The following is a 15,950-nucleotide window of genomic DNA, read 5'->3' as shown; positions in this document are numbered from 1 at the left end:
CTTTCAGGTCTTTCACCGTTTTTCAATAAATTCCTTATAGAGACTGGGAAGCTGTCCCCTACACCTAAGAACCCAGTGGGTCGCAGGTCCCTGATCCCCACTTTCCGTTTCGTCAAGAGTACTTGTGGATGTTGGAGGAACCTTGCCCGGTGAGCTGGATTGGTCTGCAGGCCAAGAGGTCCCAATTCAGATCCCCCTGCCGCCCACTGACACACCGCTTCACTCGGTACACAACATCCGAAAGCTTCTCCAGCACACAGGGCTGGCCCACTGGTTTGGGAATCTTTTTTTGGGAATTTAGTACATTCCCCAAAAATGTAGTACATTCTCAACACTCACTCTGAGGGTTGAGAGGCGTTGTCCTCATTTTCCTCACCCCAATACGCAGGTACACTTCAGTGAACACCTGCGCCTCCAAGTTGGGTCCCTGATCACTGTATAGTTCCTCAGGAACCCTGAACCTAAAGAAAATTTCACACATGCACACTGTGGTAGCAGCGCTCTGGTCAGGGACTGCATACACCTCTGGCAATTTGGTTAAATGTTCCATAGCCACAAAAACAAAGCGGTTCCCATTGTTTGTGGTGGGAAAAGGATGAAAGACCAGTTTTGGTTGATGCCATCAAACCAAAACTCTTGTGTGGTTGGGGTGTTCCCTGCCCTGCCTCTTCCCCAGCATGCTGGCTAGGCCCCCAGTCACCGTTCTGATTTAACAGGCGGTGGGTGTACACACTCATGGACCCATGGACACACAGAGGGAGATGGTGGAAGCTGTGTCTGGCGATTGATGGAGTTAAAGGCCAACATGGTGAAAGTTATGGAGACTTTTAAGACACTGGTACATATAATACGCTTATTTATTAAGCTGGAGGTTTGCAGCTAGACGCTGTTGCAAATTAGGAGGCAATGCGATTCCACAGTCAATAGGTGGCAGCAACGCACCTGCACATTTGGTTTGGGAAACAATTTACAGGAAAAGAAGAAAATGTCCACCAGTCAAAAACAAACTTGGGCAAAGTACATTGCTCATGAAACCCGAACATGAGTGAGCATGAGGAGCACGAAGATGGAGACCCTTTACCTGAATGTCCACCTATGGTTTCTCGGGATCTAAAAAGCATCCTTGTCACCAGTGTGTTACAGTTAGAGGAGATCGACGTCGGTCTTTACAGGTAGAACTGAGGTTATGCATTGCACATTCAAACTCCTTACTTAACCATATGTTTGCCATAACTGAAGATAGGCCTAGTAGTCAGGTTCCCTTTACATATGTTGGAAATGTTTTTTAATGCATTAATTTTCAAAGTAAATTACATTGACTCAGCTTTACAGAACACACCTCCCCTTTTATCCAGAGGAAAAAACCACTGGATACCCCTTAGTCGGCGTTTATTCGGAGGGCAAATAATTGGTCAGGCCCTTGTAGCCGCTGCAAAATCTGTAGGAGATCATCTCTATGCGCATTCTCTTCATTGCTACTTTGTACGAGCAGGTAAGATACATTGCTGAGACACTACCGCTAAGTATAAACATAAAACACCCAAGTAAAGAACAGCTATAATAGGTTCTGCTGCTAAAAGATAGGACAACATAGCCTTTATATTTATTCTGTTCTTATCTGTACTTTTGTTCTATGTCTGCATGGGTTGTGTCTTGGCCTGCTATGTTGAGTCCCATCATGGATATACAGTATGTACCTACCAGATCGTAATTAAGGTGTGTGTGTGTGTGTGTGTGTGTGTGTGTGTGTGTGTGTGTGTGTGTGTGTGTGTGTGTGTGTGTGTGTGTGTGTGTGTGTGTGTGTGGGGGGGGGTTGTCCCTAGGTGACCCAGACATCCCGGTGTTGTACAATGTCGACCGCGTACGGGACGGCCGTAGTTTCTGTGTGCGTTCGGTGAAGGCCATCCAGCGAGGGGAGCCTATACTGGTCCTCCAGGCTTCATTCCACCTGGACCAGCCCAGCCCTCTAATGCACCAGTTCTCCATGCCCGAGGTCCCACCGCCAGAGGACCTGCTCTCACTGGAGGACCTCATTCGCTTTGTCCTCGGGTACAGAGCTTCACACTGCTGGGAAATGCGTTCAAATGTACAAATCGTATCATAATTCTTTGATTATTTATTCCTAGTTCCCATCGTTCCTGTCTGGGATTAATACATATCAATAGCAGTTGCTCATGATAATGGCTGCTTGGTATGATATGGCCATATCTAAACCGACAACATAATCTTTCTCTTATCATTTAATATATAATATAATATATTTGTACTTTCTGTCCTATGTTGTCTATTGTCTATTGTCTATTGTCTCGCTGCAAACAAAATCGCCCTTAGGGGACAATAAAAAGCTTTACTTACTTACTTACTTACTTACTTACTTACTTACTTACTTACTTACTTATGTTCATCAATCATTTATTTCTTGGGGTGCAGTTTTCTGTAGGCATCATTGAGCAGAATCCCTAACCCCAACCTGCTCCGTAATGATTTTTTAACAAATGAATCCCTGCTTTTCGTTAGTAGTAGTAAATCTCATGTTTTTGTTGCGATTCCATATCTTGCTTTCCAAAGATTGTAGAACAAACTCCATTTGCCAGGAATCTAACATGCTACATAATTTGTATTTGAATGGAGCAGAAAACCTGACCTGGAGCAAAAGGTGAAACAGGGATTCAACAAGGTGTTGGCTAACGAGGTACCCATTGAAGTCCGGCCCGTCAACCCTTTACAGTTCTCCAGAGAGGTCACCACGGAACCCAAGAGAATGTTCTGGGTCCGTGCCCGAGGACACATAGGTACGGCAAAAAGCAAACGCCATAATCGTTCTTCCAAACCACTTCTGTAAGGTTGGTGTGTAGTGACTATTTTGTTTCAACTCCCAAGGTAAAGGGGTCAATCTCTAATGTCCAAAGCATGTACTGTAGGCATCATTGAGCATGATTCTTTAATGAATTCACTATGAGATTGTCTCTAGGTTTTTCTATTTATTTTATTTTAGTCAGCTTCTTCTTCCATTACAGATCATCCCCATTTGTGTACTCTGTTCACATATGTATATGTACATGTATACCTATTTGATGATTTACTGTTATCTTTGTTTTGACTTGAAATAATATGATGATATCTTATGTTTTTTCAAAAGGGGAAGGAAACATGAAGCTTCACGTCTGCGTGGCCGCCTATATTTCAGACTACTCCTTCCTGGGCACCACAATGATGTCCTATCCCGCTAAAAGGGTGAAAATGATGGCTTCCTTGGACCACGCCATGTGGTTCCACAACACCTTCCGCGCTGACGAATGGATGCTGTACGAGGTCAATAGTCCGTGGGCAGGTCAGTGTGTTGCTTGTGACTTTCTCCGTTTCCACTTTTATAATTCAGGTACATATTTTGCCTTCGTATTAATGAATACATGCATAATACTTTTGTTCTTCATGTCTGCTTCACAAATTGCCTAAAAAGAAAAACACTCCGAACGGACTGACATTATGTAACTTGATTCCCTCTAGGGGGCAGTCGAGGACTTGTCCAGGGACGGCTGTGGAGAAGAGATGGGGTGTTGGCTGCCTCCTGTTGCCAGGAAGGGCTCATCCGTTTAACAGCCCCCAAGGACAGGAGCAAACTTTAGGCATGGGCTCTGTTCGAATTGGTACACTTGTGCCCTGTATAGTGCATTTCTTTTTACTCAGTAACCAAAGTACAAATATTGTTCCCGAGCCTTACTGAAACTACACCTGGAAGCCCACCCTGTGAAATCAAACACATCTCTGCTTGTTTATGCGACCAATACCATCATACTGATGGATGCTCAGCACATAATTATAGTCAGAATTCCCGAATATTCTTATTCCATAAATGGTGTAATGTTTAATGTTCACTTTATATTGTGTAGGGAATGATGAGTGAATCGTACCATTTCATGTTTCTTGTGTGATGAGTATCGTCTGTCATCTTTTATTGTCTAAGATGATGCATCCTTGCTCTTTCGAATTTTGAGTGATTATTTTAATCAGTAAATTGCACTGCCCTAAATTATTTAATTAAGTTCAAGCAAAAATAAATAGTGAATAAAATAAACTCAGAAAAGATGTATGTGTATTATCTTTATTCCCAACGATTAATGATTTAGACAGTGGGTTTGCCTCAATATTTTACATTTAAATAATTATTTATTTTTCCATTTTGTATTGTTTCATCAACATTTTCTCAACCACATTTATACAGAACACATTGTATATTCCGCTCATGAGGGGATATCCATTCTGCAACCAAAGACATAGCAAAGAAGATAATTGTTGGTCATCTATACTCCAGTCCAGTTGGTGGCAGTAACGCACCAATAACATAGGCAACGACCGACCATATAAACACAAGAGGTAGCTGAAGAAAGGAGCAACGAAGGAACAGCCATTTGCGGTATGCTTCTCGGTTCCCGCTCGCACGAGGCTAGGATCTTTTTTTGGTAGCACACTTCGTGATTAACCAATACTGCGGGAAAAGACTAGGTGAAATTTCATATTCTTCAGACATGCCGCGTGTGTATGTCGGCAAGCTCAGCTACCATGTCCGAGAGAAAGACCTCCAGAGGTTTTTCAGCGGATATGGTAAATTACTGGAAGTCGACCTAAAGAACGGGTAAGCTTTCCATATATAGGCCATGCTAACATTACGACTTTCAGCAAACGCATTCGCATTCAATCGTACAAGTGTGCTTGAACTTGTTGACTGTATGGATACAATACTTGTTTACTCCGACAGCTAAAGAAGCATCTAGCCAAATACTTTGGTTAACCTTACAGTTCAGGGTCCAGTTTGATTTGTAAATGTTCTCGTACGGTCAATGGCTTAACGTTACTCAACCAGCACGTCCAGGTGCGTCGGTTGAATAATCAGTCGTTTCCTCAAACAAAAAGTCAGTGGCCATGCAATAACGTGACGCCTTTTGTGGAATATCAGATTGAGTTGAATAGGCCTGTCCCACAAACGTAACTATCGTACACGTTTAAGTTGAAATGGGTTATGGAGTGTGTGTGTGTGTGTATATATATATATAGAGAGAGAGAGAGAGAGAGAGAGAGAGAGAGAGAGAGAGAGAGAGAGAGAGATGTCAGCCAGTACCCATGAACACAATCCTCATGTGTCCCTGCAGGTACGGTTTTGTGGAGTTCGAGGACAACCGGGATGCAGATGACGCCGTTTACGAGCTGAACGGCAAGGAGCTGTGCGGGGAGCGGGTGATCATCGAGCACGCCCGGGGGCCGAGGAGAGACGGCTACGGTTATGGCGGAGGAGGCGGCGGAGGCGGCGGCGGCGGAGGCGGCGGGGGCCGCGATGGTGGTGGAAGAAGTAGTGAGTCCAATGATGCATCCAACGCCACGGTTGTTTTGACATTTATGATAGAACCGTGTTTATTTACCTTAATTAAATTATTGTACACGTGTTAACAACTTTTAGCCCGCCATAAACAGATTTATAAAGGACTTCGTATTGCCAGTATAATTCCAGCCCAATATGTTGGCGTAATATATTCAGCGAACTCGTTTGTAAACTAAATATCTTAAAACGTGTCAATTTTAAAGTATAGTGGACTTTAAAAACACCAATTTAAAGTTTGACTTAGAGATGTGCCTTTTTCTATTTATTTGTCGATCTAAATGTTTGAAGAGGGGCAAGCCTCCCGTACAGGTCACTGAAATATTGTTTAACCTTTTACGGAGGACAATGCTACTTTACAGCTATACTATGCATGTTAGGAATCTACAGAAAATGTAAATTCTAGACGCCTTTCCTTTCAAAAGAACCCATGGCTTTGGTTATGTACATTATCCATGATATACAATCTGCTGACGTAGTGGCCTGCAGTTATTCTGGCAAAAATCGAGGGTAGTGTATGTGTCCATATCTTGTATAGAGAATGGGTACAAACATGTTTTTTGTTCTGAAAGGGAGACACTTCTTAACGGTGTCATCATAATGGACTTGGTATTTGAAGTATTGTTGCAGAATGCATTCGCAACAGGTTTTAGCATTACGTTAATCGATGTAGATTTGTCATACCCCAAAACTGTATAAAACAAGGCTAGGGGACATTAAGCTCTACCTAGGAAAAGGGCTGATCCTCTGTGCGGTAGGGCTGTGCCGATTTGTACTATTTTTAAAATCTTCAGTGATCGACTTGTCTCATAAAAAGGATCTTATAACCATCCCAACAGCCGTTAACCCATAGGAGTTTTGTGTCAAACCTTTCCCCTTTCCCTAAAATAGGTGCCCTGTTCACATGCTCCACTCACTGTTCCAAAGCAGGTGGTGATGAGTGCTTGGTAGTACTTTAGGCGTGTTTACTTTCTACATGGTTAGGGAAAAAGCCTAGTAGTAGATTTATCTCCATAGGGCATTTGAAATTTGAAAATATCTAGATGTGATTTTAGTTAACACATTACAAAAATACTTCCTGAATCGGAATCGGCGGAGACGGATCAACGTCTCCGCTTTTTTTTCAAAAGTTTTTTTTATTTGAAATAAGTTATTTAATGAAACAAAGAGCAACTGTACAATATCTTATAGGATTGCTTCCTGGACGCTATGGTTCCACTCTACGGTCATAGTATCAGGGGGATGGATCACCATTAAACATCCCTAACTGTTGTATTCCTGTTTATTAAATTACCAACAGGTTATTAGTAGGTAGATCTTTTTGCAATATTTCGGCTTTGTTTAAACATTTCAACAGCTAATAAATACGTTTGCGATTAAACCCTTCTAAAGACTGTTACTCCTGATGCCACGGGGAATTATCAATGGCAATCAAAATGACTATCGGCACACCCCTACTGCATAGATATTAATGGTGGGTGGGATCACCACCGGTAACCCTTGTGAAGAAACGACATTGGTTAGTACAGTATGTTCTAATTTCATGTTTGTTTCAAGTGTTTGCGGCCACCCTGAGTTCAAATGTGGTGTTACAAAACTTTTAGACTAGAGTTTATAATGTATTAAAACCAAAGGATTGAGACATTTGAACGTTATTGTACTTGTATTCAGCTATATCAACATTAACATAAAGTGCTTGATGTTTCAATTTGAAAGAGTCCACTGCGGGCTGCTCCGAGTCCATTGAGGCTAAAGGTGACTGGGGGCTAAGATGACTGCCTGACCCGTTTGGCCTTGGCTTTCACCTTACAATGTGTGTGTGACCTTTGCCCTTTGACCATTGGCTGACCTAAGGGGAAGCCATGATGACGGCATCCTTTTCCCCAATAGACCAGGTTGATGGTGAGGAATCCTGTTGGTTTTACTGTTGCAAGACATGTCGAAGAGGTTAAAGCCCACACATGTTTGTATTTTAAGAGTCATTTGCTGTGCATTAATTGTGCATTAGCTGGCTCTTAAAAATAAGAAAGTGTCAATTCACCTTGTTGGTGAGAGGTGTGGAGCACACAGTTTGATTTGATTGTTTAATTTTTACTAATTAAAAGGTATTTGCAAAATATACCTGTTAAGGTATCTTTTGCAATGTAATATTCTAAGACTAGATACTGTAAAGATTAGTGACTTGTTACTTTGAAGTATACTACAAATGTGGACTCATGGTCCTTGTCAAACTTGTATTATAATATTATATTGAGGTAATTTATGGTTTTCCCAGGTACAATTGTTTATACAGGTGATTTATGCCCCAGTACATGCTCCCACCTTTGATGTCAACAGTTATAGGTATTTTAAACTGACTGCATAGCAATACAGAAATTTAGAATACTGTAATTGAACTGAAAGTGTAGTTCTTTTTTTTTATACTCTAGAACTTCAATAAAATGTCCCAACCCCTAAGTTGGTAAATTAACTCTTCCATATTGTGTACAGATGTTTCCTTATACGATCACATTTAAATCACACACCCAAAACACTAGATCAGGTACACATTTCAGAAGCACACTTTCACCACACACTTTCTTTATTTGATTTTCTTTTACTCCCCTTGAATCCTCACCTGTTAAGTGTGCGACTGCAAGGTGTAATTTCCCTGCTTCTGTGCCCTCTGAAGGTAGCGGCTACAGCAGCAGCAGGGGCAGCCGGCAGGGAACTGGCAGGGAGAAGTACGGGCCTCCGGTTCGCACTGAGTACCGCCTCATCGTGGAGAACCTGTCCAGCCGCTGCAGCTGGCAGGACCTCAAGGTGAGACCCAAGGAACTTAGGTCTGTTTATAGGCCCAGGCGTTACTCCTAGGACTACACACACCAACCTTCACTGTATCACTGACTGCTTGGTGCATCATTTTGGTACAACATAATATGTACTTAATTAATCCCAGAAAAAAATAAAATATCAAAAGTTGAAGCATCAGTAAATCTCTAGCTGCTTTCGGACCCATTTTTTTGTAACTTGATTTGATGAACATGAAGGCCCTAATGTGCTGGCTATTGGGACGTATCGTTTCTGCAGGATTTCATGCGACAGGCCGGCGAGGTCACCTACGCCGATGCACACAAAGAACGCACCAACGAGGGGGTGATCGAGTTCCGGTCACGCTCTGACATGAAGCGTGCCATTGACAAGCTGGACAACACAGACATCAACGGGAGGAAGATCCGCCTTGTGGAGGAAAAGTCTCGCCGCCGCCGTTCCTACTCCGGCAGCAGGTCAAGGTAAGAGGAGGCCAAGGGAACTAAAAGGGCCCCTATTGTACCAGCACTGTTTTTTTTGTAGTTGATTAGCCATTCCAAGATCTACCATTGGTGTTGTTCCTCCAAGATGGCCGATTGATGGTTCCAAATTATCAGTTGGTACAGTCCACTGGGTTGGCTTGGCTATGTCTGTGTACTTCATCGTTATTCAAATCAAGATTGTAAATTGCTGTTACTGATGCTCGTGTGTGATTGGTTGCTGCTCCAGGTCTCGCAGCAGACGTCGTTCCCGCAGCAGGAGCAGGCGAAGCAGGAGCTCCAGAAGCCGCTCCCGGTAAGAACTCCCCCTGCTAGAAGAGATGGAAGAACAGACGTATTGGTCGTGTCTAGCTCAACCGGTGGGCGACCATGGCCCCACTGCCAGGGTTAGGGAGTTAGACTGGGGTATTATTCTAGAAAAGGCTTCCACAAAGTCGTTATTATAGTACGTCTAATGTGGTCGTAGCTTGCATAGAGAAGATTTTCTCACAATTTGAAATTTTGTGTTCCTTTTAATGGCAAATACAATATTGTAAATTCACCCAACATTTGGTGTGTATATATAAGACGCACGTAAGTGAACCCGGTTTGCCATATCCCATGACTGAGCTCTCAAACTCAGGATACTTCATCGCATGATATTAGTGTGACGGTTGTCAAGCTAATAAAAACAAAGGAACTTTTGCCGGGATACCAAACAGTTTTCAAGTGTAGTGCGTGTGTGTGTGTGTGTGTGTGTGTGTTCAAACAATTATTCACTTCGCCTTTGCTGAATAATTGTTAACTATCTATAGAACTACATCTGTAAAATTAATTGATGCATATCGGTAAAACCCATTTAAAAAGACTAATGGACTAATAATTTGTTTTGTTGTAGTTCCCGATCTCGCAGCAAACGCCGCTCCCATTCCAGGTCGGTGCGCAAGTCTCGCTCCAGGTCCAGGAGGAAGTCTCGCTCCAACTCCCCTGACAAGTCCCGCTCACGCAAGTCCCGCTCCCGTTCCAAGACCCGCAAGTCCCGCTCCCGTTCCAAGACCCGCAAGTCCCGCTCCCGCTCCGAAACCCGCAAGTCCCGCTCCCGTTCCAAGAGCCGCAAATCACGATCCCGCTCCGAAACCCGCAAGTCCCGCTCCAAGAGTGTGTCAAAGGTGAAGTCCGAGCGAGCGTCTCGCAGCCCCTCCAAGGAGAAGTCTGTGAGCAAGATGTCTCCGAGCCGCTCCCCGTCCCCTGTAAATGAGATCTGCGCCAAGTCACCCTCCAAGTCCCCTACCCCCAACGGCGACCGGCCCGCCTCCAAGTCCCCCGCCAAGCGGTCGCCATCTCACTCGCCCTCCCGCTCTAAATCTCGATCCAAGTCCCGTTCTAAATCTCAATCCAAGTCCCGTTCTAGATCCAGATCTCCGCTACAGGATTAGCCACTTCATGTAAATCGTTGTTGAACAACAAAACGTATTCTAATCCATGTGTTAGTTAGCAGCGTTTAACACTGGTTGAGTTTTTTTACATCAAGGGGTTTGTACTAAACTCTGGATGAATGCAGTTCTTTGTCTTGATAAGCTTATGGATTCCGGAAACGCATTTCTTAAGTTTAAGGGGTTTGTTGTTTTTTTGTTTTTGCAATAATGGTCTTCTTGGAATTCTTGTCTATCATCTGTAAAATAATCTTGCAAATGGGTGATTCAGGAGCTTGGTGAAATGGAATCACTTGAAATGTTCCAATCAAGATTTTTTTTTTTTTGAAATATATATTTTAAAAAAGAATGGATTGAACTGGGAAGATGTTGCATTTTTGATAGGTTTGTATGAGTAATGTTTAAATGGTGAAGTATAAAACACAAACTGAAACATACAAAATTGCATGTTTTGGGGTTTCTGTTTTTAAAAGTGCATTTTGAGAACTGTCAAATTCCCAATGGCTCGAATTACACTCAGCAGTCAATTTCAGGTTATTTCCTATGTCCTTGCTGTTTTTTTTTTTTTTGTTTAAATAAAAGTTCAAAAGGAAAAGGCTATGGCTTTATTTGTCTACTCTGAAGTTTGATGAGTCTTCACGTTTGCAAAGCAGGAGAAGTTTATTTGGCGGCACTCCGGTTGCCTCGACATTTATTGATTTTGATTTTCTCCCATTACCGCTGCTTTAGCATAGACTTCTTATCGGTGAGGTCACTTTTATGAAGACGTCGAAACGGGTCGGGTAAAAGCGGGTTGCTATGAGGTCTGCGCCTATGGTTACCTCCCACAATGCATCAGTGCAACCAGCTTGGATCAAGCTAGCAAAAAATTAACTTCTGGTGGGAGGAGTAAGCTATCGTAGAACATCAAACCTTTTTGTTTGGGTGAAATCAGAAAGTAATTGCTCCTTGGGTATGCACGTAGATTGAGGTGTTGTGGCGGAGAAGCTACGAGCTAACGGTTGAATGTAAGCGTTGCTGCAGGGCTCGTAACTACTAGCTGCTCCGACAGACTCTAAACATGGACAAGGAACAGCGCAACACGGTGGTGTTGAACGCTTCAAAGAAGGAGTTGTTTACGGCTAGCAACGGGTACAAGTCTCTTCAGAAGCGACTCAAGGCTCAATGGAAGATACAGAGGTAATTTTAAATGAGAACACACTGGCCAACAGCATGCAACTTTGATGCTACTCTTAGTTCATGCAAATCTCAAATGGGCTGTTAATTTCAATATTAAAAAAAACCTCTTTCCTAAAGTATTAAAGAGGAGCTGTCCTCGGAAAAGCTGAAAGGCGTCAAATTGTGGATAACTGCTGGGCCAAGAGAGAAGTTTACCGCATCGGAGGTAAAAACAATCACATTAACCTTTTCCTTATCACCGTTATCATTCAGCGATAAACTTAAGTATAGTATGCTATTGTGATGGAGCTGCGCACTCAGGCTTTTCTCTATGGAGTCTACCACACTATAAAGAATAAACAACTAAAATGTGTTGGCAACCTGGTATTGAAAAGGGTGTTAATTATTCGGATGTGTAGTCTTTGGGATTTGAAGGTGTTTCGCCATTGTGTTAAAGCTGGAGGTGCTGAAGCAGTATCTAGACGAAGGAGGGGACATCCTGGTGATGCTCGGTGAGGGAGGAGAAACCAAGTACGACACCAACATCAACTTTCTCCTGGAGGAATTCGGAATCATGGTCAATAATGGTACTGTGTGTGTGTGTGTGTGTGTGGTATACTCAATAACATATAACTTTGCAACGTGAAGGCTTGATAAGATTTATTTTCCTCCCTCAAAATGACAGATGCAGTGGTGAGGAATGTTTATTACAAATACTTTCATCCTAAGGAGGCCCTCGTATCTAACGGCGTATTAAACAGGTGTGTTAAAACCGTGCTTACAAGCCTTTGAGCTCACTTATGTTAACATTATATGAAATAGCTTTTCTCATGGCTTTAACAAGCTGTTTGCACCCCCCCCCCCATCCTGTCCTACTTTAGAGAAATCAGTCGTGCTGCAGGTAAAGTGGTGCCGGGGACCACAGAGGATGACAGCACCAGGAATAATGCTCAGTGAGTTCTCCCCTCTCATCCCTCTTTTCCCCTTTGCCCTCTTGTTCCTCATTCAGGTACCTGTTGAGGCTTTCGTATGTATGTATGTATGTATGTATGTATGTATGTATGAATGTATGTATGTATGTATGTATGTATGTATGTATGTGTATGTATATATATATATATATATATGTATATATATATATATATATGTATATATATATATATATATATATATATATATATATATATATATATATATATATATATGTATATATACATAGATGGAACATTTTATTTGTAAATAGAATTGTTCTTATTTAGTAAATTAATATTTGTATTATATTCGTTTTTGAACGGATGTGGGTTGCTTTCATGTCACAATTTCCCCTGGGGGATGAGTAAAATACCCTACCTCATCTAATCTCTTATCTTGTGCTTTATTGAAGCTGTTCTGCCCTCTGAGGAAACACTGCTGTCTTTGTGTTGTGTACGCTGAGCAGGGCTCTGACCTTCGTGTACCCATACGGGGCTACGCTAAGCGTGATGAAGCCCGCCATAGCTGTTCTTTCCACCGGCTCTGTCTGCTTCCCCCTTAACCGGCCTATCCTAGCTTTCTACCAGGCAAAGGTGAGCGCTCGCGTCAGCTTTCACACGTCTTCTAATAAATACCAGGGAAGGTGTTTGCATACCTCTACATGAGACAGCCGATATCTGACTGTTGTGTCGTGTCTTCCCATCGAAGGAGATGGGAAAGCTTGCCGTTCTTGGCTCCTGCCACATGTTTAGTGACCAGTACCTTGACAAAGAGGAGAACAGTAAAATATTGGTTAGTGCATTTTAGTTTGATTCAAAATCACACAGCATTCCTATTTTGGTTTGGACGTTGTAGAGCTGGTTGTGGTTTTGTGGCCTGACAATGTTTCTTCCCACCCATCAGGATGTGGTGGTTCAGTGGCTGACGAGCGACAACATCCAACTAAATCAGATTGATGCTGACGACCCAGAGGTAACGAGACATGATTCTGAACCCTATAGTAACTGCAGACAATTTTCACCGATCTGCTATTCCACTTGCGTAGATCACAGATTACACCATGCTACCAGACACAGGGCGCCTGTCCGAGCGCCTCCGAGTGTGCTTGCAGGAGGGGGAGGAGAACCCCAGGGACTTCACCTCCCTCTTCGATATGTCAATGTTCAAACTGTCCACAAACACCTTGCCTCAAGTAATAAGGTACCTACTCGATGACAAGAACGATGTCTGTAACCACTGACTCTATCTATCAAATAACACACCGATTTTTTTGCAGCGCTTACCAGCAACTCAATGTGAAGCATGAGCCCCTGCAGTTGATCACGCCCCAGTTTGAGACGCCGCTACCTCCGCTTCAACCTGCTGTGAGCTTCTCTCCCCGCCATGACTCATTTCCTCGATCAATTCATTATTTCGAACACGTTGCCATGGGTCATACGAGCAATACGTGCGACAGAGTTTTCTTGTTTCAGCAACGGCTCTTGTAGAACTGAGAGACATTTACATTTAATTCTAATTCCATCCCCCCTACCCAGATCTCCGGGTAGGGGGGATGGAATCAGAATTCAATGTTAATGTCTCTCAGATCTCTGGAAAGGGGGATCGGGTACACTTTCAATTGTGTGCCCTATTTGTATCCCTCTTTTCATATTAGCTGTTATTACTTGTTTCATCTAGATTTTTGACATTGGAATTCATAATTTTATTGCTATTACTGATAACTGCCCGTGGTCAACTAATGTGTGTATAAATTAAAAATTGGTTGCTGTCCACTTTAGGTCTTCCCGCCTGCGTTCAGGGATCTGCCCCCACCCATGCTGGACCTGTTTGACCTGGATGAGGCTTTCTCCTCAGAGATGGTGCGCCTGGCACAGCTTTCCAATAAATGTGAGTTTTCAGGGATATTCCTTGTCATTTGCAGGACAGGCGGTGGCACTAGATGGATGTCTTTAAATGAATGTGTACGTTCTTCCTCAGGTACCTCGGATGACGATCTTGAGTTTTACGTGCGCAAATGCGGGGAGATTTTGGGGGTGACGGGAAAGTTGGATAAAGACCAGAGAGACGCCAAACACATTCTTGAACACATTTTTTTCCAGGTGGTTGCCTTCAAAAAATTAAATCAGGTGAGCTGGTCGATGTACACATCATAAAATTAATCTTAATTGTGCAATGTCAAGACACTGATCCAATGTTTGCTTTACAGGAACACGAGAACACGGAGGCACCGTTTTCCACATTCTGATTATTCAGAATACTGTAGATTCATAGCCTATGTTTTCAGAAGTCCATAAAACTGAAGGATTAAAGCAACAGGCATGGTGGCCTTAATGCAATTTGACCATGTCTAAGGCCAGAAAAGTTGGTCTGATATCAGGTGTATAGCACACAATACATGAGGATAAAGTCAAGTGGATGTTTTGCAGAGAAGGCCCGCATAAAAATATATAACAAGTAAGCATATTGTTCGAAACAAAACAATGGTGTGATGAATGAATATTCTGTACTGTAAATAAATTATAAATACATTGATTAAAAAACTTTATTGGAATGTCAATTTTTAAAATAAGTATTGTAGGGGTTCCATAACAGTTCATTACCATTAATCCTGCATGCATCTTGTGGGCTGAATATATCAAATAGACCTGTGCTAAGCCCGTTTGGGCGGAGCATCCGGCCATATTGGAGAGGCAAACTCTACTAGTGATAGAGTTGGTAAGCGATGCGTCGGACTCAACGTGGACTCCAATGTTGTGGATTCAACGTAGGGGTGGGGCCCGATGTCCGTCTTGATGAACGAAAGGTCCCATGGAAGTTGGGATGCTGAAACGTCAATAAGGGACTGCTCAAAAGACACCACCACCCTGGGCTTCTGGTGCATCTCGTTCTGGTTCGGGGTCGAGACCTTTCCATCGAAGAACCCAGGCGTTTGGGATTTTGGACCTCGCCTGGTTGAGGCTTTCAGATCATCGTGGCAGGGAGAAGACACATACACTTGACAGAGAGATGTTGGAGTGTGCAGCCTTCCGGCTGAGGATGCATTTGCCATGTCGTTTGACATTCGTGATCCAGACAGATGGCCATATGACAAAGTAGACAGTTGATTCCGCTCCCCAAAGAATGCCCTGTCTAGCTCTGACGTCGAGGAACCATCAAAGCTTCTCGTGTCTAGGTATAAAGTGACAAACAAAAACATTACTGCATTAAACTTTAATTCCGATCAGAAAGAGAACACAACATTTTTTTTAAAATGTACCTGTATGTAGACGTTCAGCCTCCATGTTTCCTCTCATCCATTGAGTGCACGCCGGCAATCAGAAAACCAGGGGTTTTAAACCATCCAAACGACTCTAATTAAGTCACCTGGCGTCTGAGCAATCCGATACGAAACATTTCTCCACACTTCGTGTTTGTCCTATTTCTTGTTCGATAAATGGACGAGAATTTTTCATATATATGAAAAAAGGTAGCCTAGGCCGACTTTAAAGCCACCGATAGAAATGATCTGATTTCAATCGTGATAATTTCGTGATCATTATCGCATTGAACGTGATAACTTAGACCAAAAACTAATTAACACCGGTGAATATGACTCTTGCTCAGATGGACATACTACGAGTAAGTACAACATACATTTTCATGAAAGGTATCTCTTATTAAGGGTTTATTAAGTATAACATTTTCGGAAGACATAATGGAGTATTGTGGGACATTTTGTAGGCAGTTGAGAACTGCACTTTGCGCACC

General features: G+C 42.7%; 3 protein-coding genes and 1 long non-coding RNA gene across 7 annotated transcripts; 3 read left to right on the top strand and 1 right to left on the bottom strand.

The window, feature by feature from the left end:
• Positions 1 to 965: 965 nt before the first annotated feature.
• acot8 (acyl-CoA thioesterase 8) lies at positions 966 to 4,088 on the top strand. Its single transcript, XM_030374240.1, has 6 exons — positions 966 to 1,172; positions 1,356 to 1,492; positions 1,824 to 2,049; positions 2,635 to 2,792; positions 3,140 to 3,331; positions 3,508 to 4,088. Exons 1-6 carry the CDS (start codon positions 1,042 to 1,044, stop codon positions 3,624 to 3,626), a joined length of 963 nt encoding a protein of 320 aa, XP_030230100.1. The 5' UTR covers positions 966 to 1,041; the 3' UTR covers positions 3,627 to 4,088.
• Positions 4,089 to 4,335: 247 nt separating this feature from the next.
• Positions 4,336 to 10,668, top strand: srsf6b (serine and arginine rich splicing factor 6b). Of its 4 annotated transcripts, none has more exons than XM_030374238.1 (7): positions 4,336 to 4,633; positions 5,148 to 5,347; positions 7,226 to 7,273; positions 8,043 to 8,173; positions 8,441 to 8,643; positions 8,891 to 8,953; positions 9,728 to 10,668. In XM_030374238.1, the coding sequence occupies exons 1-7, from the start codon at positions 4,527 to 4,529 to the stop codon at positions 10,074 to 10,076; spliced, it is 1,101 nt and encodes a 366-aa protein (XP_030230098.1). In that variant the 5' UTR covers positions 4,336 to 4,526; the 3' UTR covers positions 10,077 to 10,668. The 4 variants fall into 4 exon arrangements, with proteins under 4 accessions (XP_030230098.1, XP_030230096.1, XP_030230099.1 ...); XM_030374236.1 differs by having other exon boundaries at positions 9,647 to 10,668; XM_030374239.1 differs by lacking the exon at positions 7,226 to 7,273.
• A 240-nt stretch (positions 10,669 to 10,908) lies between these two features.
• ift52 (intraflagellar transport 52 homolog (Chlamydomonas)) lies at positions 10,909 to 14,760 on the top strand. The gene is made up of 13 exons (XM_030374235.1): positions 10,909 to 11,252; positions 11,370 to 11,457; positions 11,689 to 11,818; positions 11,917 to 11,992; positions 12,113 to 12,184; positions 12,670 to 12,796; positions 12,912 to 12,995; positions 13,107 to 13,175; positions 13,249 to 13,403; positions 13,480 to 13,567; positions 13,982 to 14,090; positions 14,181 to 14,329; positions 14,410 to 14,760. Exons 1-13 carry the CDS (start codon positions 11,134 to 11,136, stop codon positions 14,446 to 14,448), a joined length of 1,305 nt encoding a protein of 434 aa, XP_030230095.1. The 5' UTR covers positions 10,909 to 11,133; the 3' UTR covers positions 14,449 to 14,760.
• LOC115556851 (uncharacterized) lies at positions 14,732 to 15,923 on the bottom strand. Its single transcript, XR_003979129.1, has 2 exons — positions 15,460 to 15,923; positions 14,732 to 15,371 (listed from the first exon to the last, which is right to left on the bottom strand). It is a non-coding gene; the product is annotated as an uncharacterized LOC115556851 (long non-coding RNA).
• Positions 15,924 to 15,950: the final 27 nt, after the last annotated feature.

Source organism: Gadus morhua, chromosome 13 (assembly GCF_902167405.1).
Source record: "Gadus morhua chromosome 13, gadMor3.0, whole genome shotgun sequence".
Lineage (NCBI taxonomy): Eukaryota > Metazoa > Chordata > Actinopteri > Gadiformes > Gadidae > Gadus > Gadus morhua.
Note: the sequence above shows the minus strand (reverse complement) of the source record. Positions and strands in the feature narration are given on the sequence as shown.

Excerpts from the sequence above, each read along its gene's own strand:
- acot8 (XM_030374240.1), top strand. The coding sequence starts at position 1,042 with ATGAGTGAGCATGAGGAGCACGAAGATGGAGACCCTTTACCTGAATGT. Across the intron at positions 1,493-1,823 it reads TTGCTACTTTGTACGAGCAG|GTGACCCAGACATCCCGGTG; the intron begins GTAAGATACATT and ends GGTTGTCCCTAG. Across the intron at positions 2,050-2,634 it reads CTCATTCGCTTTGTCCTCGG|AAAACCTGACCTGGAGCAAA; the intron begins GTACAGAGCTTC and ends TGAATGGAGCAG.
- srsf6b (XM_030374236.1), top strand. The coding sequence starts at position 4,527 with ATGCCGCGTGTGTATGTCGGCAAGCTCAGCTACCATGTCCGAGAGAAA. Across the intron at positions 7,274-8,042 it reads CCCAATAGACCAGGTTGATG|GTAGCGGCTACAGCAGCAGC; the intron begins GTGAGGAATCCT and ends TGCCCTCTGAAG. Across the intron at positions 8,644-8,890 it reads TACTCCGGCAGCAGGTCAAG|GTCTCGCAGCAGACGTCGTT; the intron begins GTAAGAGGAGGC and ends TTGCTGCTCCAG.
- ift52 (XM_030374235.1), top strand. The coding sequence starts at position 11,134 with ATGGACAAGGAACAGCGCAACACGGTGGTGTTGAACGCTTCAAAGAAG. Across the intron at positions 11,819-11,916 it reads CGGAATCATGGTCAATAATG|ATGCAGTGGTGAGGAATGTT; the intron begins GTACTGTGTGTG and ends TCAAAATGACAG. Across the intron at positions 13,568-13,981 it reads TACCTCCGCTTCAACCTGCT|GTCTTCCCGCCTGCGTTCAG; the intron begins GTGAGCTTCTCT and ends TGTCCACTTTAG.